General features: G+C 36.0%; 1 protein-coding gene across 1 annotated transcript in view; it reads right to left on the reverse strand.

Annotated features, from left to right (window-relative positions):
* Positions 1-27,187, reverse strand: part of HSF5 (heat shock transcription factor 5) — a 40,881-nt gene that overhangs the window by 7,977 nt on the left and 5,717 nt on the right. The window contains exons 2-5 of the mRNA XM_026517442.4: positions 26,466-26,840; positions 17,795-17,892; positions 14,799-15,320; positions 12,480-12,657 (exon numbers count right to left, since the gene is read on the reverse strand). Of these exons, the coding sequence (XP_026373227.1) occupies positions 12,480-12,657; positions 14,799-15,320; positions 17,795-17,892; positions 26,466-26,840 (1,173 nt within the window). The remainder of the gene's footprint in view (positions 1-12,479; positions 12,658-14,798; positions 15,321-17,794; positions 17,893-26,465; positions 26,841-27,187) is intronic.

A 27,187-nucleotide genomic window follows, 5' to 3' on the forward strand; every position in this document is an offset into this window, starting at 1 on the left:
TGAGGAAAGGATATGCTTTCAAGGAGCTTTTCTCTAAGGGAAACACAAAAATGGAGTAATAGCTGGATGGAGGTATGAATGAAGGAAAGGTGAAAGAATTTCTTTTATCATAGAACCTACGATGGCATGTTTGTATGCTGATGGGAATTATCTTACATAAAAGGTGAAAAGTGATTATTAAAAAGTAAAGGGGGATAACTGTAAGTGCTAAGTCCGTAAGTACATGGGATTCTGTACACGAATGGAAGGATGGGCCTTTTCCCATTGTAATGAGAGGAAAGGCAGACTGTAGGGTTACAACTGGAGGTAGACTGATAGGGTTGCTGGTGGGAAAATATGAAAGTCCTGTTTTAGCTGCTTCTATTTTCTCAGTAAGAAACAAGGTTACAGCTAAGAATGTAAAGAGGATGTTGGAAGTAGAAGCAGAAAAGATATGGTAGAGTGGCTTTGGAAAATGGGGAGTATACTAAGGAAATATTATAGGATGCTGGCAACACTGGGAGCCCACGTGAATTTAAAGTGACATCACTCATTTGAAAAATATTTAACAGTAATAAACATAATAATATATATTACGAAAATGATAATTATTGCTAAAATTCCATTGCTACCATGTACTGACTACTCAGCACTATACCAGGCTGGTTATATGTTTTATATCATCATCATTATCTTCATTTTATAGATGAAGAAACTGAGGTTCAGTAAAACAATATACCTAAGATTACCATGGTAAATGCTTCCAGATTTTAATTTAGAATTTTTATTTAGGAGTGCCTGGGTGGCTCAGTAGGTTAAGCGTCTGCCTTTGGCTTAGGTCATGATCCCAGGGTCCTGGGATTGAGTCCGCATTGGGTTCCCTGCTCAGTGGGGAGTCTGGTTCTCCCTTTCCCTCTGCCCCTCCCCCTCACTTGTGCGATCTCTCTCTCTCTCTCAAAATAAATAATAAAATTAAAAAATCTTTTAAAAAAAGAATTTTTATTTAATTTAGGTTTTAATTTTCATGTAGGTTTTTCTAAAACCCAAAGCTTTCTTCCTACCAACTACGCATACTGCCTCCAGTAGACAGTACATAAATCTAACACGGACTTTGGTTAAGGTCCTCTGATCCCACAAAACCCTATAATACAGCCATGTTTTCATAGACCATTAGGTTAAGTTCTATCAAGGTAGAATAATTTTATACTTCATTAATTGTATTTCTGCTTACATTCTCATTACAAAAGCTAACTTTTTAGCAGAGGTTCTAGCTTAAGCATAAGTTGTTTACTCCTTGCCCCTAATAAATGGAAATGTGATTAGATGTCCTAATAATGCCAATATGTCACAACTCTTCTTTTTCACAGCCAAGGTCAATTAAGACTCGGCTATCAACATCACCGACCAAAGGATAAGATTTTACTTAGGGGAAAAAAAACCAACATGAAGAGTTAATAAAGATAACTAATGTGTTAATTATTTTATCAGTTACACTTTTATAACAATAATAGTGAAAGAGATGAAATTATTATTTTAACAGCAGGTACCAGAATTCCTCATGGAGAAGTAACCGTCTTTGTAGAGACTGTATCTTGACAGGTTGTTTTGGGTGGGGAAGATAAGGCCTCAAAGACACTAGGAAATAAATGAAATACCTAACTTCTCTCCTTAAGTAAGAAAAAAAAAAAAAGACCAGAGAAGAGAAGGTATAGGGCCAGTACAAGGAAAGACAGCAACGTGGTGAAGGCCATAGTGATTAGTGACAAGAAAGGTGAGAAAGTGGTAATGTGACTGAAGGCCTTTTAAAAAGAAAGGTGGAGGGGCGCCTGGGTGACTGGGTTGGTTAAGCGTCTGACTCTTAATTTCAGCTCAGATCATGATCTCAGGGTCATGAGACTCCTTGGACTCCAAGCTCAGGGTGGAGTTTGCTTGTCCATCTCCCTCTGCTCCTTACCCAACTTGCTCGCTCTCTCTACCCCAAATAAATAAAATCTTTTTAAAAAGTGAAAACATAAAAAGAAAGATGGATAACATTCCATTTAAAATTATTGGCAGTATTCTAAATGCAAACCCTTTCTACCTCTCCTTCAGAAAACTGTTGAACACATACAAATGCCTAATGTAAATGCTTGGGGGAGGGTGGAAATCAAAGGACGAGCGCTAAGTTCTACATCTGGTTACAGCATGGAGCAGACAGGAGAGAAGAGTTGTTAGAGGTGAGAAATGGATGAACTGGAATTACACAAACAGAAACTTTAAACGCCACTGTAAGCCCTAGAAATTCTACAAAATCTTGGAAAAACATTTTTTTTTTAAAGATTTTATTTATTTATTTAACACAGATAGAGACAGCCAGCAAGAGAGGGAACACAAGCAGGGGGAGTGGGAAAGGAAGAAGCAGGCTCATAGCGGAGGAGCCTGATGTGGGGCTCGATCCCATAATGCTGGGATCACGCCCTGAGCCGAAGGCAGACGCTTAACCGCTGTGCCACCCAGGCGCCCCTGGAAAAACATTTTAGGTGTGGGATGAGTTTAGCTTGAGTCAATCATATCTAAACCTCAAAAGTCAGGTTAATAACTGGGATATAGGGGCGACTGGTGGTGCAGTCGGTTTAGCGTCTGACTCTTGGTTTTGGCTCAGGGTCATGAAATCAAGCCCTACATCAGGCTCCACGCTCAGCATAGAGTCTGCTTATGTTTCTCTCTCCCTCTGCCCCTCCCCACTGCATGCGCTCTCTCTCTCTCTCAAATAAATAAATCTTTAAAAAAAATAGCAACTGGGATATAAATATTTTTTCAAAATATTCTTTAAATTGCCCATTCTTATTATCTTAATGCTTTTATACTTATACCATAGGAACACTTTAAAATATTTAAACACTCTTTAATATTTTTTCTTTTTTCTTCAATTTAAAAAATCTAGAAAACACAAAAAGGGAGTGAAAATTTCCCATAATTCCACCACTGTGTATATTCATACACAAATTGAAAGGTAAAAAAGTACCTCTCTACACCTCCAATTCTACTTTCCCAGAGGTAACCGTTGTTACATGAATCAGTTTTATCATATACTTCCCTATTTTTTTCTATAATTATATAATATATGCCTTTTTTTTTCTAGAAAGGAGGTTGTCCCAGACATACTGTGCTGCAACGTGCTTCATCCACTTAACATATTATGAACACTTACTATCTTTCCAAATAACAACATTGTCAAGCTACTTTATATTCTTAAATGGTTGCACAGTATTTCATTACGTTAATTTTTCATATCTAGGTCCCTCTTGTCAGGCATTTATGCTTTTTCCAATTTTTTTGCTATCATAAATGACACAATAGTAAACTCTATAGGAGAGATACCTAAGAGTGGAATTCCTAAGTCAAAGCACACAGGAGTTTTAATTATTTACAGATAATGACTAATTGCCCTCCAAAAGGCTATACAAATTTATATTCCAGTTACATTATAGAAAAGTTTCCTTTTTTCCTAAACTTTTTTTTAAAATTTTTTTGTTGTTTGTTTTTGTTTTGTTTTTTTTAAGGATTTTATTTATTTATTCGACAGAGAGAGACAGCCAGCAAGAGAGGGAACACAAGCAGGGGGAGTGGGAGAGGAAGAAGCAGGCTCATAGCGGAGGAGCCTGATGTGGGGCTCGATCCCATAACGCTGGGATCACGCCCTGAGCAGAAGGCAGACGCCCAACCGCTGTGCCACCCAGGCGCCCCCCTTTTTTCCTAAACTTTTATCAAAACTTGTAGCTACAGCTTAAGTTCTGCCAATCAAACTGGCAAAAAAATATATTTTTGGTTGATTTAATTTGCATTTCTCTGCTGATTTCTCTGAGGGGCTCAACATCATTCTATGTGCATATTGCTCATTGTATTTCTTCTGACCTGCACATCATTAGTATTTTTTTTTAAAGATTTTATTTATTTATTTAACAGAGATAGAGACAGCCAGCGAGAGAGGGAACACAAGCAGGGGGAGTGGGAGAGGAAGAAGCAGGCTCATAGCGGAGGAGCCTGATGTGGGGCTCGATCCCATAACGCCAGGATCACGCCCTGAGCTGAAGGCAGACGCTTAACCGCTGTACCACCCAGGCGCCCCACATCATTAGTATTTTATTTACTTTTATTGGGTTGCCTTTTTCTTATTGGTTTGTAGAAGCTTTTATGTATTATGAATACGATACTTTATATTTTGTTGTAAATATTTTCTTGGTCCATACAACAGAGACTTCTAGTTGTCTCCTAATATTTATTCTCCTTTTAAATCATGGTGGTGATTAAATGGGCAAGTGGTCCCCAGCTAAAGACGACATTTCCAAGCTCCCCTGCAGCCAGTTTGCCCGTGTGACTAAGTTCTAGTCAAACTGGTGTGAGCATAAGCGATGATTATGCTCATAAAAGGAAAGGGTATTTATAGCAGGCTGCTGGCTGACATACTGACAGAGTGGTGAGCTGTTTTTAACCACGCAGTACCTGAAGGGCTACCAGAGCGAGTGCCACGTCGGCTCTCGACAGCTTATTCTCAGACTGAGAAGAACAAGCTTCTAAACTGCTTAAGCTACTGGTTTTTTGTTTTGTTTGTTATAGTAGCCTAAGTTATATGTGGACTAATACAGAATTTGGAATCTAGAAGTGAAGTGCTGCTACTATTCAAATTAAAATACGTGGTATTGGATCAGTAGTCAGACAGCAAGTAATTAAGATACAGCAGGCTAGAACGCTGATGATCTTTGTAATCCATATCAAAACATTTGATAAAATTGTTGCTGTGATACTCTGGAAGGCAGACCACATGCCAAGTAACCACAGGGGGAAAGGCTGACAAAAATTCACAGTCCTAAAACAAGAGATGAACTTGTAGAGGTAGCCAGAGTACAAGCAGAGATGGAAGGGAGTGTTTCTCTGACTGTGGTTGGTAACCTATTGTCTAGAGTTCAGTAATTTGGATTATGCACCCAATTGCTTCATTATTCCAACTTGAAATAGCGGTAAGAGGTCCTCAAGCTTTTCTCAAGTACTACCGATAGGCAATGAGAGAGAGCTCTGTGGCAAAGATCAGATTAAGGATGCTATCTTTCCAATGAAACCCATTCTTTTAGATGATCTCAATATAGGTTCCATTAGGTTGAATGAAGGGGATGGGCAAAGTATAGACAGTAAGTAAAATACCAGACTTGTCAGGTTTAAAAACTACCTAAATGAGATCCCTGTTATAATTCACATCTGGAAAATGACCAAAGGCAAACAAAGCAGTAGTCTTTTCTCTTTTTTTTAAAGAATTGAAATTCCAGTTAAGTAACAAGCCTGGCCTGCTAAGATGTGTGACTGTTCAGACTCTGAAGTAATCCTCAGGCCTTTTAGATACACTCTAGCAAAAGTAGGCAACAAAAACTGGATTGCTCCAAAGAAATGTATGCTTCAGAAGTCCCTGTCTGGCTCAGTCTGTAGGACATCTGCCCCCTGATCTCAGGGTTGTGAGTTTGAGACCCACATTGGGTATAGAGATTACTTTAAAAAATAAAATCTTAAAAAAGAGAGTGAAGAAAAGAAATGTATATTCCCCAAGGACCACATCAACATAATGATTTGTATATAACAATAACGTGTACCTTTTTATTGCTGAGAAGTATTCTGTTGTTGTATGGATATACTGTAATTTGTATGTAATTCGTAATTTGTGAGGCGTGTATCTTTAACTTAATTCTTAAGAAAATGCCAAATGGTTTCCAAAAATGGTTACACTATTTTTTAATTGCCACTAGCAATGTATGAAGAGTTCTAGCTGCCTCATCAACACTTAGCATAGTCATGTTTTTTTCTTTAACCATTCTAATGGGTGTGTAGTGATATCTCATTATAGTTTAAATCTGACTTCCCTAATGATTAAACATGTTACATTTCTTCACATGCTTATTGGCCACTTGTATATCTTTTGTGAAATATCTGTTCATATATCCTTCCCATTTTTGAATTGCATTGTAAGAGTTCTTTCTACATTCTAAATATGTCCTTTGTTTGATATATGCGTTGTCAATATTTTCTTTTCATTTTCTTAATGTTGTCTTAATGGTGTCTTTCAAAGAGCAAAAGTTTTATATTTTGATGAAATCTAATTTATCAATATTTTTCTTTTTTTTTTAAAGATTTTATTTATTCATTTGACAGAGATAGAGACAGCCAGCAAGAGAGGAAACACAAGCAGGGGGAGTGGGAGAGGAAGAAGCAGGCTTCCAGTGGAGGAGCCTGATGTGGGGCTTGATCCCAGAACGCCAAGATCACGTCCTGAGCCGAAGGCAGACGCTTAACGACTGGGCCACCCAGGCGCCCCATCAATCTTTTTCTTTATTAATCATTGTTTTTTTTGTGTTCTAAGATATCTTGGTCCACTCCAAAGCTTTTCCTCTTATTTTTCTTCAAGAAGTTTTATATGTTTGGGTTTTATATTTACGTCTGTAATTCATTTTAAGTTAATTTTTATTTATGGTGTGAGATATGGGTCAATGCTAATTTTTGTTGAAAAGACTTTCCTTTCTCCACTATATTGCCTTGGCACCATAGTTGAAAATCAATTGACCACATATGTATGGATCTATTTCTGGATTATTTTGTACCATTCATCTATATGTCTATCTTTTCTTTTCACCAATATCAAATTATTTTAATTATTGTAGCTTTATGGTAAGTCTTGAAATCAGATAAAATCTCCTCTAGCGTTTTGTTCTTAAAGATTACTTTGGTAATTCTCTGGCTTGTGCATTTCTTTTTAAATCTTAGAATCAGCTTGTAACTAAAAAAAAAAAAAAGTCCACTGGAATTTTGATTGGGATTGCACTGAGTTTATGGATCGATTTGGAAAGAACTGTCACTTTAAGGAAATTGGATCTTCTTATCCATGAATATGGCATATCTTTCCATTTATGTCTTCTTTAATCTCTTTCAGCAAAATTTATAGTTTTCAATTTTGTTCAATTTATTTCTAGGTATCTTACGATTTTGGTCTTACTGTTATTTTTTAAATTTCATTTTCCAATTGTGCGCTGCTAGTTTAGAAAAATACAATTGATTTTTGTTTATCAATCTTATGTCCTACAACCTTGCTAAATTCATGTATTGGTTCTAGCAGTTGCTTTGCAGATTCCCTAGATTTTTTTTTACGTAAGTAATCATATCATCTGCAAATACTTTTACTTCTTCCTTTTCAATCTTTATGCCTTTTATTCCTTTTTCTTGCCTATTGCAACGGTAGGCCCACCAGTACAATACTGAATGAGTGGTGAAAGTGGGTATGCTTGCCGTATTCCCAGTCTCCAACGTACATAGTTTAGTCATTCACCATTAACCAAAATCTTTGTTATACTATCTTAGAGATGTTATTTATCATTTGAGAAATTTTCTACTATTCCTACTTCATTGAGAGTTTTACTATGAGTAAGTGCTGAATTTTGTCAAGTGCCTTCTCTGCACCTATTGAAATCATCATAGAGTTTTTCTCCTTTATTCTGTTACTATAACAAGTAACATTGTTTAACATTTGAAAATCGATCAAGCCTTACATTCCTGAGACAAACTCTATTTGGTTGTGGAGTATTATCCTTTTAAAATATTGTTGGACTCAATCTGCTAATATTTTGTTAATGATTTTTGCATCTATATTCATGAGGATTCTACTTTAAGAAAAGTCTTTGATAACCAATTCAACTTCTTTAATAGATGGAGGGCTATTCATCTGGCTCTTGTGCGAATTTTGTTAAGTTGTATTTTTCAAAATACTTGTGTCTATTCCATTTAAGTTGTGTTCACTGATGTAAGACTGTCCCCAGTATTCTCTTGTTATCCTTTTAATATCCATAAATTCTAAGGTTTGTAATCTCTTTTTCATTCTTGATAGTTATGATTTGGGTTCTCTTTTTTCTTGATCAGTCTAGCTAGAGGTTTGTCAATTTTGCTGATCTTTTCAAAGAGCCAGTTTTATATGTTAATTTTCTCAACTGTTTTCTATTTCCCTGATTTCTACTCTTATTTTTATCATTTCCTTCCTCATGTTTACTTTGGGTTTACTTTCCTCTTTTTTTTTTTTTTTCTAGTTTCTTATAGTGAAACTTCAGATCACTGATTTTAGATCTTACTTCTTTTCTTCTCTTTTCTTTTTAAGATTTTATTTATTTATTTGACAGAGATAGAGACAGCCAGCGAGAGAGGGAACACAAGCAGGGGGAGTGGGAGAGGAAGAAGCAGTCTCATAGCGGAAGAGCCTGATGTGGGGCTCGATCCCGGGAACATCGGGATCACACCCTGAGCTGAAGGCAGACGCTTACGCTGTGCCACCCAGGCGCCCCAGATCTTACTTCTTTTCTAATACTACCATTTAAAGCTACACATTTTGGGTCACCTGGGTGGCTCAGTTGGTTAAGTGTCTGGCTCTTGGTTTTGGCTCAGGTCACGATCCCATGGATTATGATCTCATGGGTTGTGAGATCGAGCCCCACATCTGGCCCCACTGGCACATGCGCACTCTCTCTCTCTCTAAAATAAATAAATCTTCCAAAAAAGAAATAAAGCTACACATTTCATGCTAACATTGTTTAAATGCATCTCGCAAACTGATATATTTTCATTATCACTCAGTTACAAATATTTTCCAATTTTTCCTAAGAGATTTTATCTTTGAGTTATGAATTACTTAGAAGTATGTCATTGTATTTCAGATATTGGAGGTTTTCCTAGGTATTTTATTGTCACTTATTTCTTTGTTTTTTAAGTTGTATTTATTCACCTTAGAGAGAGAGAAAAAGAGCATGAGCAGGAGAGGGGAAAGAGAGTTTCAAGCAGACTCCACACTGAGTGCAGAGCCTGTCATCGCAGGGCTTGATCTCATGACCCCCGAGATCACAACCTGAGCTAAAACCAAGAGTCAGACACTTAACTGACTGTGCCACCCAGGTACCCAATTGTCACTGATTTCTAATTTAATTCTGTTGTATTCAGAGAATACACTTTGTATGATTTTAATTCTTGTAAATTTATTGAGACTTGTTTTATGGCCCTGTATATGACCTATCTTGGTGAATGTACTATGTGCCCTTGAAAATAATGCATATGCTATAGTTTTTGGCTGCAGTGTTCTATAAATGCCAATTAGATCAAGGTGGCTGATTATGTTTTTCAGATCTCCTATGTCGTTACCAATATTTTGTCTTGTTATTTCATCAATCACTTACATAGTATGTTAAAATATCCTACTATAGGGATGCCTGGGTGGCTCAGTGGGTTGAGCATCCAGCTCTTGGTTTTGGCTCAGGTCATGATCTCATGGGTCATCAGATAGGGCTCCATGCTCAGTGAGGAGTCTGCTTGAGGATTCTCTCCCTCTGCCCGCCCCCCACGCACGTGCATGTGATCTCTCTAAAATAAATAAATAAATCTTTTAAAAAATCCTACTATATTGAGGAATTATCTAGTTCTCCTTTTGTCAATATTTGCCTCATATATTTTGAGGCTCTTATTACACAAAAACACTTATAATTGATATGCTTCTGTGATGAACTGTTCACCATATGATGCAGACCCCTTATAATGCTCTGTCTTAAAGTCTGTTTTATCTGATATTTAAAAATAACCATTCCAGCCTTCTCATAGTTCCTGTTTGCATGTTGTATCTTTTCCCATCCACTTACTTTCAACCTACACGTCTCCTATAGGCAGCCTATTTTAGGAATTTACTCTTTTATCCATTCTAGCAATTTCTGCCTTTGAATTAAAGTTTTTAAGACCCTTTACATATAATCATTGTACTGGCTGAATTTGGGTCCACCATTTTTTTATTTGTTTTCTGTGTGTTCTTTATTTTCCTTCCTTTTTTCCCCCTTTCCTGCCTTCTTTTGGATTATTTCTATTGTGTTGGTGATTACCCTAAAAACTACATTATGTTCTCTTGATTCATCAAAGCCTATATTAGTCAATACATTTGCCACAGTTTCCTTCTGCCTGAAGAACACCCTGTAGAATTTCCTTTAGTCCTGATCTGCTGTGGCACATGCTCTCAATTTTGTGTTTATCTAAATATGTTTTCATCATCTTGCCTTCATTCTTGAAAGATCTTTTTGCTGGTAGAGACTTCTAGGATTGCAGTTTTCTTTCAGCAAAATGTGATTCCACCCTTTTCTGGTTTCCATTGTTGCTGTTCAGAAAGAAGCTGTTAGTTTAATTCAGGTGTTGGCAAATTATGACCTCTGGGTTAAATTGGGCCCAGCACCTGTATTTGTAAATACTGCTTTACTGGAACACCACCATAACCATTCACCTGTGTATTCTCTATGGCTGGTTTTGTGTTACAAGGGCAGAATTGAGAGGTTAAACAGATCATACGGTACTAGCATAAAGACAGACAAACAGACCAATGGTCTAGAATAGAGAAGCCAGAAACAAATGCTCAGTTATATGGGCAGATGATCTTCCACTAAGATGCTAATAAGACCACTCAATGGGGAAAGGACAATCTCTTCAACAAATGGTGCTAGGAAAACTGTATATCCACATGCAAAACATGAAGTTGGACTCTTATCTTACATCATATACAAAAATTAACTCAAAGTGGACTAAAGGCCTAAGTGTAAGACCTAAACTATAAGACTCCTGGAAGAAAACATAGAGGAAAAACTTCATGACATTGGACTCGGCAATGATTTCTTGGATATGACACCAGAAGAACAGGCAACAAAAGAAAAAAAAAAACACAAAACACAAAAAACAAAACACCCAAAAAACCAAAAGAACCCAAAAACAAAAAACCAAATGGGACTACATGAAACTTAAAAACTTTCATGTATTCGAGGATACAATCAACAGTGATTGTGAGTAGAATATTAGCTACATTAATTAATGTGTGACCTAATATTTGCTTCTCTTTGTGAACAAGTTACTTATCCTCTCCAAGCCTAAGTTTCCCAATCTTTAAAGTGATGACAATACCACTTTCGATGTTTGTTTATGGCAATAAAAATGGGTATGCAGTAAATATTAGCTCCTGTCCTTTTCTAAATTGCCTTCAAAGTTTATGCCATTGTCTTAAACATTTTCAGTGGTGAGAAATCTTAATCTTTCATCATGGATTGGGCCATATATTCAACGAAAAGTGACTGTACAAGCTAAGTTGAATAAATAAGATGAGTGATCTAGATAGTTCTTCATCTAAAAGATGTTTTGCAGAAAGAACCCTATGAGTCTGAGCAAGATCTTGATCATATCACTATTAGTTTACTTTTTGGAGAATTTCTCAGAGAAGTTCTCAATATTTTTCAATTTTTATAGGCCAAAACGATTGTCTGACCTGATTAATGCTACCTGGATTACATGCTTCTGTCATGCATACAATTTGAGAATATTAAAGTTGGCCACTGGAGACTTTGATGACTTGTTTTTGGATCACATAAAGAAACACGTTTTATTAGATGTTACTATTTTCTTTAAAAATGGTTTTGTCCAAGTGCCTTACAACCAGCAGAACAGGGGCGCTCGGGTGGCTCAGTCTGTTGAGTGTCTGATACTTGATTTTGGTTCAGGTTATGATCTCAGGATCATGAGATTGAGCCCCGTGCCAGGCTCCATGCTGAGCACAGAGCATGCTTAAGATTCTCTCCCTCTGGTGTCTGGTGGCGCAGTCGGTTAAGTGTCTGACTCTTGGTTTCGGCTCAGGTGATGATCTTGGGGTGGTGAGATGGAGCCCCGTGTCGGGCTCTGTGCTCACCATGGAGTGTGCCTGAGACTCTCCCTCTGTCCCTCCTGCTCATGCAATCTCTCTCTCTAAAATAAAATTTTTTTAAATTATCTTCTTCTCCCTCTGTTCATCCTGCCCCCAATCTTATGCACTCCCTCTCGCCTTCTCTAAAAAAAAATTAAAATAAATAAATGAAACAGTAGAACCAACTCTATGTGCCTAAAACAATCATTAATTCTGGGTTCTTACAAACCATAAGAAAAACAATCCCACTGATACAAAGTCATACTTTATGCTACCTTTATAATGTGCTCAGGTTAATGTCATTGCTGACCATCTAATTCTTCTCTGCCACAATTTAAGCACATTTGCTCTTGTCCTACAGTTTGTTAATAAGAGAACAAGTAGATCAGATCAATAATTACAAAGTCTTTGGCACCTGAAGCAGCTATTAAATCACCCTTCATCCTTGCCTTCTCCAAGTTAAATTACCCAAATTCCTTTGCTTTTACTTAAAATGCTTTATCTCTTTGAAAGCTCAAATTTGCAATAGTAGGAAAATACATGCAATACTAGGAAAACAACTTTTACAGACTTTACAAGGATAATTAAGAAAACATATAGAGTTAGAATTACAGACATGTAAAAAAAAAAAACAATGTGGTAAGTATAATATAATTACAAATAAAAAATGAAGACTCAGAAAAAACCTGTCATTCATATATTAATTCTACAGCATGGTTCTAATTCTAGTACTCTAGAGCACAACAATCCTTACCAGGGGACTTTCCTTGCTGTGAGTTGCTTCTTCGCTCTCTGTATCTGGCTGGAGTGGATAAACCTGTGTCTTTACTAGGCTTGCTAGCAGGCCCCATTTCTGAAATAAGGAATCCCATCTGTTCTGAAGGCAAGATACTCTCAGGTGGATTGGTCTGGCATTTTATACTGGCATCCACCTAAAATATTAAACCCACTCATTATTCTGAATCTACCCCAAATATATACTAAAAGTTAAGATATTTCATCAGAGGAGTTCTATTATTGAAACATGACCCAACAAACATACCTGTAAAAGGCTTTCCATTCTTATGAGGGATACCACCTTTGATTTTGTTGAACTAATCTGAATATTCAGTAGTAGGGTATATAGTCCCCATGTATAAACCATTGAAATGTATATGGAGCTAAAACATTTACTTATGATCAGAGGAAGATTAACCATGAAGCTTGTTGATTTTTCTTTTTTTTTTTTTTTTTTTTTGGTAAAATTCACACACACACAAATTTACAATTGGTTAAGACCACTATCTTTTTCCACTCTAGTATCCCTTCCATCAGATTTCCACCCCTATTGGTAGTATTGAAATGGTTACTGGCATAATCCTGTTGAACGATGTCAGTGGAACTGAGGACACTTTATTCTACTAATTTTGCATTCTTTGTCTTAAAGAGTTAAAGAGGTCCTCAAAATTGTATAAGCTTCAGCCCCTATAAAATCTCGATCTGTTCTACTTATGAGATTTGAGTTTGGAGTTTCTAAGTTTTCTTTGGAATGCAAATCCCTTCATCAAGGTGACCAACTTCTGAAATACTCTTATTTCTCTGAATTTATTTTAAATAAAACTATGTAATGAAATAAAGCTAAAAGTTAAAAACATAGCTTTTAAAAGCTCTGATGTTCAAATATATTTTTTAAAGATCTTGAAAGTAATTATCTGAATGCAATTTTAAGGTATGAAATCTAATATTTTGGATGTGATTATGAAGGAACAAAAACAAATTTTATGTTCTTTCCAGTCATATTTGAAACACAATGGGCCTATCTTTGCTCTACTGAATTTATAATATTATTTTAACACATGATATAATGGGTCTCAACGGTTGGGCTCAAAAAGGACAATGAGTTGATAGATACCTTAAGACATTTGGATCTAAAATTAGAGCTAAAAAAAGAATGCATTAAAAAAACACAACTGTCAAAAAGTTATCTTAGGAATCTAATAGTGATGATATTTTCCATCCCATTAAAGAAAATAAAATAAAATATACATATATATAATATAAAATATACATATTTTAATAAAATAAAACATACATATTTAATTTAATTTTGGATTTATATATACATATACATGATTTATATATACATTTACATGTATATATATATATATATAAAATAAAGTAGGGAAATATAAGTTAATTCACAAAGAGTGATTTTAATTTAGGTGTACTTTTATTTAGAACCAAACTTTATTCATTTTCTGGCCATAAACCAGCAGCAGTAAAGAAATTAGCTTCTACCCTCAGAATATGTCTCTCAAACTAGAGTCAGAATTCTGCTTTAAGAATGTAGATAACCACAAAAAGAATGTAGATATTAGTAATGAAATTCAAACACAGTATGCTCATAAGTCAAATGAGAACTCAATAATGCTGTAAGAAAGTATGAAAAGACCCCTAACCATCTCCTTACCCCCATGCTACAAATGGCTAGGAAAATCCTGATATTATCTGCCAGATAAACCATTCTTTCTGAGTAGTGGATTTTAATCAGCCAGGCACACCTAGTCCATCCAAATTAAGATAGGAAGCAAAACTCAAGGGGTGCTTTTAACATGAAAATAAGTTTTATACCATAATGTTCCTACTGACTCTAGAGGTTGACTTCAGATCATTACAGAGTAAGAAGATGTCTGGGGTTTAAGGTTACTTCTTTCTGAATTTTTGTGCATTATCACTGGGACATGATCCTTCTGGAAAGCATAATGGGACCACCTGGGTGGCTCAGTCGGTTAACTGTCTGACTTTGGCTCAGGTCATGATCTCAGGGTCCTGGGATCGAGCCCCATGTCAGGTTCTGCACTCAGCATGGAGTCTGCTTGTCTTTCTTCCTCCCCGCCCCCCACACCCCCAGTTTAGGCTCTGGCACACAAGTGCTCTCTCTCTAATAAACAAATAAAATCTTAAAAAAAAAAAAAAGAAAGCATAATGAACTGGTAATAAACCCAAATAAAATGTGAACAAACTTTCACTAGAATGGTCTTTAGCAAGAAGCACTAGCACTCTGAGCTTTTTTAGGATTTTTTCTTTGCCTTACCTGGTGTGTGCTGAATGGTAGCCCTTCCTGCACAAATACTACTGAAGATGGAGATGGATTATGACTTAGCTGCTCCTTCAGTTTGACGTGAGCTTGTTGGATGGCTGCAGGTTCCTGCATTGCAGTATTTTCAACAGGCTGAGCTGTGTGGATGGTGTAGATGTACTCAGGTGACTGTGGCAGAGAGCAGGTAATTGCTTGTTCTGATCCAACTACAAAAGATGTAATATCTGAGCCTACAGGAGTAAGTGGCTCCAGCTGGCTAGCCTGACTTGTGGAAGATGGATTGCTGTTGTTTGAATTAGCTAGGACATGTTGGCCTCTGTTAGACTGAGATGTCGGGCACTGATTCTCAACAGGCTCCACCTTCACCATCTCCAATTTAGGGGAGGAATGCAACTCATCTACTATCTGAAAAACAGCCTCTAGGTTTACTTCTGTCTTTTTATTTTCATCAGTAGCACTGCAAGGCCAATTAGAAGGCAGAAATTCAACTGGATAGGAGGATTGCATTGGAGGATTCTGGGAAAAGAGAAAATAGGACTGTTTGGATAGAAAATTGAATATGAGATTAAGAAGGAAAGCAGCAATGTTTAGGCTGATAAATGTTAAAACAAATAGATTACATTTTAACTAAGGCTCACTAGGAAAACTTGAACACCAATCAGCTTTTCAGCAATGGTAGCTTCAATTCTATTGTTAACATTTACTTAGTGACTAATAAATGTCAACCGCTATGCTAAGTTTAATACTGGAAAGGACCAATAATTCTCAGGGTTAAAGTATACAAAATCAAAAAACTATAGTACCCAAATACCTATTTGCTGATAAAATGTCTATACACCCAATTCTTCCATAAAATTGACAGACAAAAACACCACTTATATCTATCATATACTATTTCAGGAATGTAGTAGGAAATTTCAAACACAGGATGCTCACAAGTCCACCAATGCTTCTACAGATTCAGGGGGAGGTACTGACATTCTGTTCCAAATGATCTGGGAAAAAATGGATGGAATATCGAATGTCCTTTGGTTCCTGAGATCATTTATTTTTAATAATAAAATAATAGATTTAAAAAAGCTGCCACTTTTAGATGTATTCTTTATATCTTTAAGATGTATTCTCTTATACATAGTACTTTGCACACAGTAGGCATTCAACTACATGTTTGGTGATAAATAATCTCAAGTTATGAATATAAAATACTGAAGAAGAATAATTAAATAAAACATGTAATGGGTTGATGTTGCCAAATACACAGCAAAGACTGGGTCAATTATTCAAAGGACATTAATACCAAACAATATAAATTTCAATGGTTTAAGCATCAAGCTGCTTTACTCTAGCCAATAGCGTCATTTATTGAGTTCTTACTATGTGCCAAGCACATGCAAAGTACTTTATATACATTATTCCATTTAATCCTCTCAAGAGGTCTATAAAAGGTGATCATTTCCATTTCCAAATGATGAAACTGAAGGTCAGAGAAACTGTAATTTACCCAAAGTCACAATGAAATAACTGACAGATCCAGGTTTCAAGCATAGGTTGCCTGACCCAAGAGCTCTTACTCTTAACCATTACAGTATAATGATCATTCATGCACACTCTCATCAATATCTATGATCCAACGAGACCAATTTCATTTATTTCCAGAATCACACCTAAAATATGTTCTTTTTTTTTTCATTTTAAAAATGTTATGTCCTGGGTGCCTGGGTGGCTCAGTCAGTTAAGCATCTGCCTTCAGCTCAGGTCATGATCCCAGAGTCCCGGGATCAGCCCTACATCAGGCTCCCTGCTCAGCAGGGAGTCTGCTTCTCCCTCTGCCACTCCCTCTGATCATGCTCTCTCTCTCTCAAATAAATAAAATCTTTAAAAAAATGTTATGTCTACCTATCTTTATTTTCTTGTAACAAACACGTATTGTCTTTCTAGTAAGAATATTTCGAAGGATATACTAAATAATTTAAAACATAAACATAATCAAGACATAAACACCATCAGAGTATTTCCAGTATCATCCAAGGGAGAGAGTGTCTAGATCCACAAACAAGAGCACGAGATATGTCCCCTTGGTGAAGATGAACAGACTGGACTATCATGCTTGGTGGTACCTGCCATTAACAACGTCCAACTAAGTCCCTTTGCTCTGATTCTACACTCTTCAAACAACAATCTGATTATCATTTGACTTCCTATGTAATTTTCTCAAAAAAAAAAAAAAAAAGGGAACGTTCGCTTCAGTACTGGAATGCCATTGGTAAGATATTCTCTTAAAAATAGAGGCTTTCTCAACTACATGATATCAAAGGCAAACACATAAGTCCAATCTTCAAACAATTATAGCGTAAAACTACAAAGCAAGGAATTTAATCTTATCCCAGAATAGCAGTCTAAAACATTTAAACCAACGCAATTGCTTTCCAATAAATAATGAGAAAATAACCGAATTATAGTGTTAACAATATGGGGGCAAAAGGGATCACCACTTAAGTTTCTCATTTTTTATTTCATTTTTCCTTTCTCACTAAAAAAAGTAATTATCTGTATCATCTTGGAAGAAACTGTCATTTGGTGACTTACATACTTTTAAGGTTTATCTGGTATTCATTTTGCCATAGAAGAGCCTGGAACAGCAATGCTCAAACTACCTTTCAGGAATGAGGAAAACGTTCTCAGTGTTGTACAGTTTGGTAGCCACTAGCCATATGAGGCTTTGAGCACTAGAAAGGAATTTAGGATTTTATTTCATTTTAATTAAATAGCTACATATAACTAGTGCCTACTGTTTGGGACAGCACAGGCCTGGAAGAATCCTCAGATATCATTTATATCAACTCCCTTTTTTTTAGAACTGAGAACACTGAAGTCATAATCCACAGTGACCTCTGGCTACTCATTAAGATAAAATTACACTTTAAAACTGTGCAAGGTCAATAATACGCCACGTGAAGTACAGAGTGCGTCCATTGCTCCAAGAATCTTACCTGGAAGTAGTTGCAGTGTGCATAGGAAGAGGCAGTGGGGGTGACACAACTACTTAGAGCATCCATGTGGGTAGAAGGAGAGCAGCACTGCAGCACAGCTGGGACAGATTCAAACAGAGAAGAGTCAGCAACCACAATTCACCGCTGGCGGCATTTTAGGCACTACCTTCTTTCAACTTGGAAAGAAAAATTCCAAAAGTTTTCCTTTGTGGATGCAATAAAATTATATTTATTTCAATTAGGTGCTAGTATTTGTTGAAAACAACGTGGTAATAAACTAATTTTAAAAAATCACTTTAAAGGGTTATGTCTACTTTTCTAAATGATTTCTTTAGCACCTAAACATTTTGTTACCTTCCTAACCAAACATTTATGCTTATTGAAAGTAATTTCATTTTACTGAAAATATCAGAACATATTTGGAATTCCAAAATAATTGCTTCAATCATTTTAATAGTAACAAACATTTGGAGGAGGGTGTGTTTTAAGGATAAAATAAGTGAAATACTCTTCAAACATTCCTACCATTATACAATGTATCTAGTAAAATCCAGACAAAAATGTTTTAGCCATGTAAACAAATGGTTAAGAATTTGAATCCAAGAGCCAGACTGGCTTTGGAGCCCAGTTTTAAAATTTTACTAGCTGTATAAACTTGAGCAAGGTTAATCTCTTAGGGCCTCAGTTTCTGCATCTTAATAAAATAGGGATAATAATAGTACATACCCTACTATGTTTGTTGTGAGGAATGAATGAGCTAATATGCATAAAGCACTTAGAACAGTACTGGCATACAGTAGGCAATCAAAAAATGAATAGCTAATGCTGCTATTATTTTAACTAAAGAAGTATATTTTCCAAGCTTTCTCTTTATAGTTAGGATACCATGAAAAGATTAACTCTTTGTACTGGGATAGTTATACTTACAGATGCAGTCTTAATAATAGGTTGAGTCTCCTCTTTTCCAGAGAGAGACTCTCCAGAACGAATGAGAATCAGTTATAACACATCACACCTTTGGATTAAACAGAGGATGACATTTATTGAGCACCTACCATGTTCCAGGCACAGTACTAGGTGCTTTACATATATTGCTTCATTTAATCCAAACAACAATTGAATGAGGTATTAACATTACTTTACAAAATTAAGGAAACTAAAGCTCAGAGATGTTAAATAATTTGTTGAAAGTCACAAAGCTAATAGTGACAGAGCCGGCAATCAAACCAATACAAGTACAATACTTCCCTAATCTTTCCTTCTTCCTAAAATGTTATAATTTAATTTTACTAGAACTCCACTTGATGAATATATTTTTAAGTTGTCTTTATTATAAGGCGGCAACTTTCTATGTCCACATTTTTAGTATTTTGTGTATGCTAATAAAATTACTAAACAATCTTATTCTATGATCTTTGAAAGTAAATTAGCCTAAGGATTAGAAAATTTCATTGCAATGTTTCCCTATCTCTCTATTATTTTTTTTTTAAGATTTTATTTATTTATTTAACAGAGATAGAGACAGCCAGTGAGAGAGGGAACACAAGCAGGGGGAGTGGGAGAGGAAGAAACAGGCTCATAGCAGAGGAGCCTGATGTGGGGCTCGATCCCATAACGCCGGGATCACGCCCTGAGCCGAAGGCAGACGCTCTAACCGCTGTGCCACCCAGGCGCCCCAATCCCTATCTCTCTATTATTGACAACTGATTTTTAAAATGTCAGAAGTTCACGAAGGTATACTAGAAATAAATATTTTCTTTTGGGGGGGAAATAAATATTTTCTAATATCATATGCAATTTAAGCCATTAAATTCTGCACATGAAGGAAAAATTTGAAATAATGGACAAAATTCTAGTTTAGATACACATGTAAGGGTTGATGTTTTCTGAATTATATCATTTTAACAATTCCAGTGATTAAAAAAGTCAGACATCACTAAGATGGCCACATGAAATTCATGCTCTTATCACTAAGCAGGCTCTTAACACTTTAACGTTTGGAGATTATTCAAATATACAATTTCAATGTTTTGGATTTGAATTTGATTTCCCAGAATATTTGAAAGCATAAGAACTTAAATCCAAAAAGGAAAACACCAAGGAGGGGTCTGCTGGGTTTGCCAAAACTCTGAAAAGCACTGGGGCATTTTTCTAGAGTTTTAACAGCTAAGGAAACCCTAGCCCCCTAGTGGCAAGAAAAGACAGTCAGCAGCTGCAGGTTTGCACTCATCAGGGTACCATGAAATAGTATTTCATTACAAATAAATCAACGGAAGGTATTAGGTTTATTTTTCTGATATTGTTCTGATTCCGCTTACACATTTTAAGTTGTTGTTAAAGTGTACTTTAAAATAAATTTCTTGAATAAATAAAGTAAAATATACGACAGAGAGTATATTAATATACAGCCGATAGCTGATTTGGTATCTAAGGAAACAGCAAAACGGTGAGTCTTTTTAAGTGTCCAGTAACAAATGGAAAGGGGGACATGCAAAGGGGGACATGAATAGATAATCTGAAAAGATTCCTCAGTGGCTATTTCCTTACCAATGCAGTCATACTTTGTACAGTCAACAAAATAGAACAAAGTAAGATACTAGGAAGTTTACCGAATATGAAAAACCTAACTATAGAAATGCAACTGTGTGCTTAATACATGACAAATTAACCCAGTGTATATTATGAAAGCATTGTGAAAGCACTGACATTTATAAAACTGAGTTTATCACTATATCTTAAGGCACATTCATCTGCATAACGATCTTCCACTGTCTTCCTGAAGGCAGTATTCACTTAAGGCATTACATTGTACGGAGAACGAAGAGCTGGGAATAATGGACAGAATTCTATTTCAGATATAAATATAATAGTTAATGACATTTTTAAAAACAATTCTGGTAATTTAAAAAATCCAGGAGTAGGAGTGCCTGGGTGGCTCAGTCGGTTAAGTGTCTGCCTTTGGGATCGGTCCTGGGATCCAGCTCCATGTCAGGCTCCCTGCTCAGCAGGAGGCCTGCTTCTTCCTTTCCCTTTGCCTCTCCCCCTGCTTGCGCTTTTCTCTCCCTGCCCCCCCCACCCCGGTCAAATAAATAAAAATAAAAATCTTAAAAAAAAAAAATCCAGGAGTACTAAAAATTACCTAACAGTAAAAATTTTCACTCCCACTGTGGGTTAGGAAAACAACTTCATACTCCTTTATCCTATGGAGGTAATACAAATATATAATTAAAATGTTTTAGACTTGAATCTACTCCAGAATCGTACAGTGTCAACAGAGAGAAAATGCCCAATATAAATGCTCAACAGGAAAAACAGCCTAATAGTAAATTTAGTTTCAAGAAAAGTTACTACACATCTAGAACCCCAATACTTCCTCACTTATAGTAGGGTAGAGATCTATACCCAAAAAAAGTGAAGACAGGCACTCAAATATATATTTGTGCAACCATGTTCACAGCAGCATTATTCACAATAGTCAAAAGATGGAAGCAACCCCGTGTCTATCAACAGATGAATGGATGAACAAAATGTGGTACATATATACAATGGAAAATTATTCAGCCTTAAAAAATAAGGAAATTTTGACCCATGCTATAGTATCAATGAACATTGAAAACAGTATGCTTAATAAGCCAATCACAAAAGGGCGAATATCGTATGATTCCTCTTATATGAGTTTCAGACAGTTGTCAAATTCATAGGGACAGAAAGTAGAATGGTGGTTGCCAGGAGCTGGGGGGAGAGGGGAGTGTGAAGTTAGTGCTTAATGGGTATGGAGTCTCAGTTGGGGAAGAGAAAAAAGTTCTGGAAATGGAAGGTAGAAATGCTAGTACAACAATGTGAGCGTATTTAACGCCACAGAATTGTAGACTTAAAAATGGTTAATATGGTAAACTCTATGCTATTTATATTTTACCTTAATAAAAAGAAAGGCAAATATAATTGTGCTTTTGCTTAGTTTCTTCTGGCAGCTAAAGAGAACTTCCTGTCCCTCTTGCCATAAGAACAAAATCGGGCCTTTTCAAAGAAACTGACAATAGAGGCTACCTGAGCACAAAAACGACAGCATTCAAAGCTCTTCTAACTCCAGGTGCTGTATCTGTTTATGTACACTATATAGAATTAAAAGCCTAAAAGAAAAATCTTTAGAATTTAAATGTACTTTAAAACAATAATAGGGCTGCCTGGATGGCTCAGTCAGTTAAGCATCCAACTCTTGATCTCAGGGTTTGAGTTCAAGCTCCTCACTGGGCTCCATGATGGGCATGGAACCTACTTAAAAAACAACAGAAACCCACAATAATAAGCAATTCTTTTTGCCCAAGATTCAAGTCAAAAAAATTTTTTTTAAATAATGATACAATATGTATTTTTTCAATAAAAAATAAAAACATCATATGTACCTTGCAGAAGTTGTATATTCTTAAAAATTACTGTATTTAGACTTTAGGATGTTAATATGTAGGTTCATTTGAAAGACAGCTTTTAAAATACTTTATGCTTTCTATGTAAATAGTGTTTTAAATTTTATAAAGTCTATTTACATACATTAAATTCATTTAATCCCTGACCTGAACTACTATTGCCACTTTATAGGAAGGGAAATTGAGGAGGAGTGTCATGAAATTATTCACTGAAGATCAGGTTAAATGATTAACTACAAAGCTGAGACTAGACTTATTTCATTCCACTCAATACACTATTTACTAGGAAATCATTATAGCCAAGCACTATGCTAGGCAGAGGGCTATACAGAAATGAATTAGAGGCAGCCCCACTCTTCAGAGGCCCCAAACCGGACCTCCCACTCTAGCAGTTGGGACTATGTTCTCACAGCTTGGGTAGGATGAGTCAATAATGCGGGGTAGTCCCACTGCCACAGAAGCATAGAAGGGTAGGTCCCTCCATCATTTTCTGTTGTCTATCCTATCTGGGAGTAACTAACTCTGGGGAGGAGACATACTAGGAAAGAGTCTCTCAAAAGAAAAAACAAGTCCCTCTCTATATGAGAGGCAGGCATGTAGCAGAGCACCATGACCGAAGAATGGACTCCTGAGTCAGTCTGACTCGGTTTGTTCGCCAGCCTTGCCTCTGACTAGTTGCGTTTCAGTTTCCTAACCTATAAAATGGGGATAATTAAATTTCTAACCTTTAAGGTTGCTGTGAGGATTAAATGAATTGATATTTGGAAAATACTCAGAACAATGCTTGGTCATAGTGACTGCTATATAAATAACATCAGAGGGGAAAAAAATGAACCCGAGATAAAGAGAGACTAAAAAGAGTCAATCAATACTGGATCTACAACATTTTGTCTTTGAAGGAGTGATAAGAGTGGAAAAAATGTAGTGAGTTAGGCAAAGAGAACAGGCGCTTCAAGAGGGGAATGACGAACGTAAGCACAGATCCGGATGAGTCATTTTATGAGTCAGTCTGCCGGCAGTTTTCCAGTCTCAATCTTTGGCTTTACTAGAGAAATTGATTTGTAAAATATCACGACATTCAAAATTTACTGGTTATACTATTTGAAGACCAGATCCAAATTTATTATTAATACAATTTTTAAATGAAGTCAGGTGTTGCTGCTACTAAAATTTGATCCAAACCTCAAATCCTTGAAAAGGATTCAAGTTGGACCATTATTCTAAAATTAGTTCCTTCGTTATTACTTGAAGAGCTGGATTTGGGAGTGATTATTATCCTGCCTCTGAGAATAATATTCTATTTAACTTCAGAAAAGTCATTTGTAACGTTCTACATAAACAGGTACTCATTAAATATTGGCTCGGCTGCTCACTACGTTTTGCTTCCTTCACCTAAAATTTGGAGGAATCAAATACTTCCACAGTATTTTTATGGCATTTTCTTTTCCATAGCAAATCTTTTATATTTAATACAGCCTTTTATTTATATAGTACTTCAGAATGTTCCAAGCAGTTTTGCTTATTACACTATATCATAGACCTACTCTATGTATTAGATGTCATCATGAATAAATGACATTTCTTATTCTTCGAACCTCAGAAACATTATAGACATTTCAATTATCCTATTAAAGAAGACAAAACAGGTAACGTAAGATTCTATTTCACATGCCCTGTAAGCTATCGAAACAACAGCAGCACCTATTCTTTTAATGTCTCTTTTCTAGTTCTTACCTTGAACTCTTGGAGACAATTTTTAATTTATAATTTTACATCCAAGCTAACATAAAATGTTTTTAAAATAATACATCTTAAATCATAATTTAACAAGTAGTATTTCTATAATGAATGAACATCATTAACTATTTGTAGTGTTTTCTGGTACATAATACATAAGTGGTTCTCATAAAATTTGGAGCCAGGTTATTTCCGAGAGGATTGTCTGGAACTTGAAATACATTTTCCCATAGAAACAACATCACATAGGCTAATTTGGCTCCTAATCCAGATTATAACCACCTGTACCATAGTGTATGACTAATAGTAATATAGAATAACCACCCTATCTAACATGGCCATAGGAAAATGCCTCCAAAATTACAAATTGGAAGGTTAAGCACATTTCTACATCTCTCTTGCTGCAGTTCTTCCAAATTGAAACTCCCCAGAAGCTTCCGAGTCTTTAGTAGTTTGAGGAGGGGGGTTTGGAAGGAGTTTAGGCAAGGATTGAGAAACGCTGGTAAAAGGAAGAAGCTAGGGGTATTAGCCAGCTGATGGGCTACAGGACGGAAAGCAAGCGAAAGGAAGACACAGACTGTCTCTATGTATGTATATACATTCTATGCGTACCGGGAATGCGGCTAAAATTATAATTTAGATAGTAACGTCTAATCTGTTTATTAAAATGTTGAATTAAACTATTCACTAATAAAAATCTGACCCTATTTGTTGCTATACATAAGATCTAAAACTTCGAACATGAATTTAGTCATCTTCTATTTTTCAAGATCACACAGACAGTTTTGTTTTTCAAAGAAGTAGCTGAAAATCTGGAAAAATAGTAGACTTCAACCTTTTTCTATATAGGAAGGCCAAAAAAAAAAAATTTAGATTTCTAATAGGCAAAATGAATAAAAGTGCCAAGTCACCCTTAACCCACATACTTCCTTTGCCTTTTCCTTCTCAACTCCATCCACCCAAACAGTATATATCTAAAAATATAGAAAACCCAATCTAATTTAAACTCCTATTATTTTAATATTAAAATAGGAAATATTTTGGGAAAATAAAACAATCCCTTTTACTGCTATATTTTGGTAGAATGCAATAAGCTGATAATAAAAGAATACGGTTGGATGTTACAGCTAGAAAATAGTTAGTCCTGTTACAAACAGAAGTTACCAGCTTTATAACTCGTAAAAGTCAACAATTATTTTATTTCCTTATCAAATTTACATTCCTTCCACTTATTTTAGCTTTTGATTTCCTCCTGCCTGGGAGAAGCGGTCTAACAAAATACCTCTAGAGATTGCTTCCAGATCCACATATTTGAGAAAATTAATACTCCTAGAGTCTTAACAAAGGAATGCCCTCTTTCTACTCTCTCTGGTCTTTTCTGAAAGCCTTGACCCTTGTCTTATTTCCATTGCCCCGTTCTGTCACTCAGTATGAAAGCACTCTTCACGATGAAACACACCATGACTACATGGTACATTTGAATGGAAAGGAAAGGCTATTATCTTGCAAAACTGTACCCCTCCCAAAAGACACTCCCCTCCCCCCAAGAAGCTAAACATGCGGTCACTATCATAAGGATTCCTGATTAGTGGCTTGAGATCTACAGTATGTCTTCAATGACCTTGGCTGAGCTTTAGGTCAATTGTCATTATCAGGTTCTCTTCTCTGCTACTCCCCACTTCTTAGTTGGCTGGGATTAACACTGCAGGGGCTGCACTGTCAAATCACACCATCGTGTTTTAAGAAATTGAGAGTATGTTCTTTTATTAAACTTCCTTACTGATACACTAAAATTATTTCATTATGAGGTAATCTCACCTATAACATTCAAAAATACAGTATATACAGCTGACCCTTGAACGTAAGCTTGAACTACATGGGTCCACTTATACGTGAATTTTTTTGATAGAACACAGTATTGTAAATGTATTTTTTCTTATGATTTTCTTAATAACATTTTCTTGTCTCTAGCTTATTGTAAGAATACAGTACATAACACATAAAACATACAAACTATGAGCTAATCAACTCTTAATGTTATCTTAGGTAAGGCTTCCAGTCAACAATAGGTAATTAGAAGTTAAGTTTTGGGGCAAAAGTTATACAGTTTTTCAACTGTATGGGGGTCAGTACCCCAATCCTGCATTGTTCAAGGGTCAACTATAATATGTATGTGATTTTTTTTAAGAAAAGAAACAAAATACTGCACCAGCAGTGAAGTTAAGACAAGGTCCCAACGTACTATATCCTAATTTCATTACATAGGACACATTTCAAAGATACAAAAGTTTCACCAAAAACATATACTTTTATGTACCCATCAGAATTTTCACAATCCTTAAGAACACAATGAAATTTTATATATTGCTTTAAAAATATGCCCTCATGAGGAAATTTTGACATTTCTTAGGTGCATATTCCTATTTTTAAGCATGCAGAAATGCATTAAAAATATAAATGTTCATTATAAAGTACTTTAAGAGAAGCCACCGAACTTGAATTTCTCCTACCTGTTGGATAGTAGGCTTGGGAGTACTGCGCTGAGGGTGTGTAGTTACTGTATTTTTGGGAGGAGCTGACCATTGTTTGAGGACCTTGCTGAACGTGTACGGATGTGGCGCTGGGCTGCAGGGTGTAGGTAACCTCAGTTGGAAACCTCTGCAGTACAGGAAATGGAACCCCTTTATCTGAAAAAGTGGGAGACGTTTCCACTTGTCCCGGGTGCATTCCAAGGGAGTTCTGCCATGTTCTAGGAGGAATCGGGGTCCGATCTAAACCTTTCAGAGGGAAAGTACTGTGGTTGTGGGATGAAGTCGATACGTAGGAGTAAGGAGACAAACTATCTCGCCGGAATGACCGGTGGAATTGTCCTACAGCCACTGGTCCTGCATAAGAAAGGAAGAACACATTTACTAATTTTACATTATACCACTGGATGTAGTAACCCAAAAGTCACAAAATATGAATATGTTGAATTCTCAGCCATTTTTAACACAACAGAAATTTAGTTCTGATAAAAACAAGCTCAGAATCCAGAATACACATAATAATCCTAAGAAAATAATCAAATAAGCTTTTGCTTGGTTCTCAATATTACTGTCATAAGAGACAAAGTAGCTATACTCTAATATTAAGTCAATTGTTAAAATAAATTCAACGTTCAAGCCTTTTATAGACGATTCAGTCATCTTACATTTTTTACCTCAACTGATTGACCCAGATTTTTCCAATC

Source organism: Ursus arctos, unplaced genomic scaffold, assembly GCF_023065955.2.
Source record: "Ursus arctos isolate Adak ecotype North America unplaced genomic scaffold, UrsArc2.0 scaffold_24, whole genome shotgun sequence".
NCBI lineage: Eukaryota > Metazoa > Chordata > Mammalia > Carnivora > Ursidae > Ursus > Ursus arctos.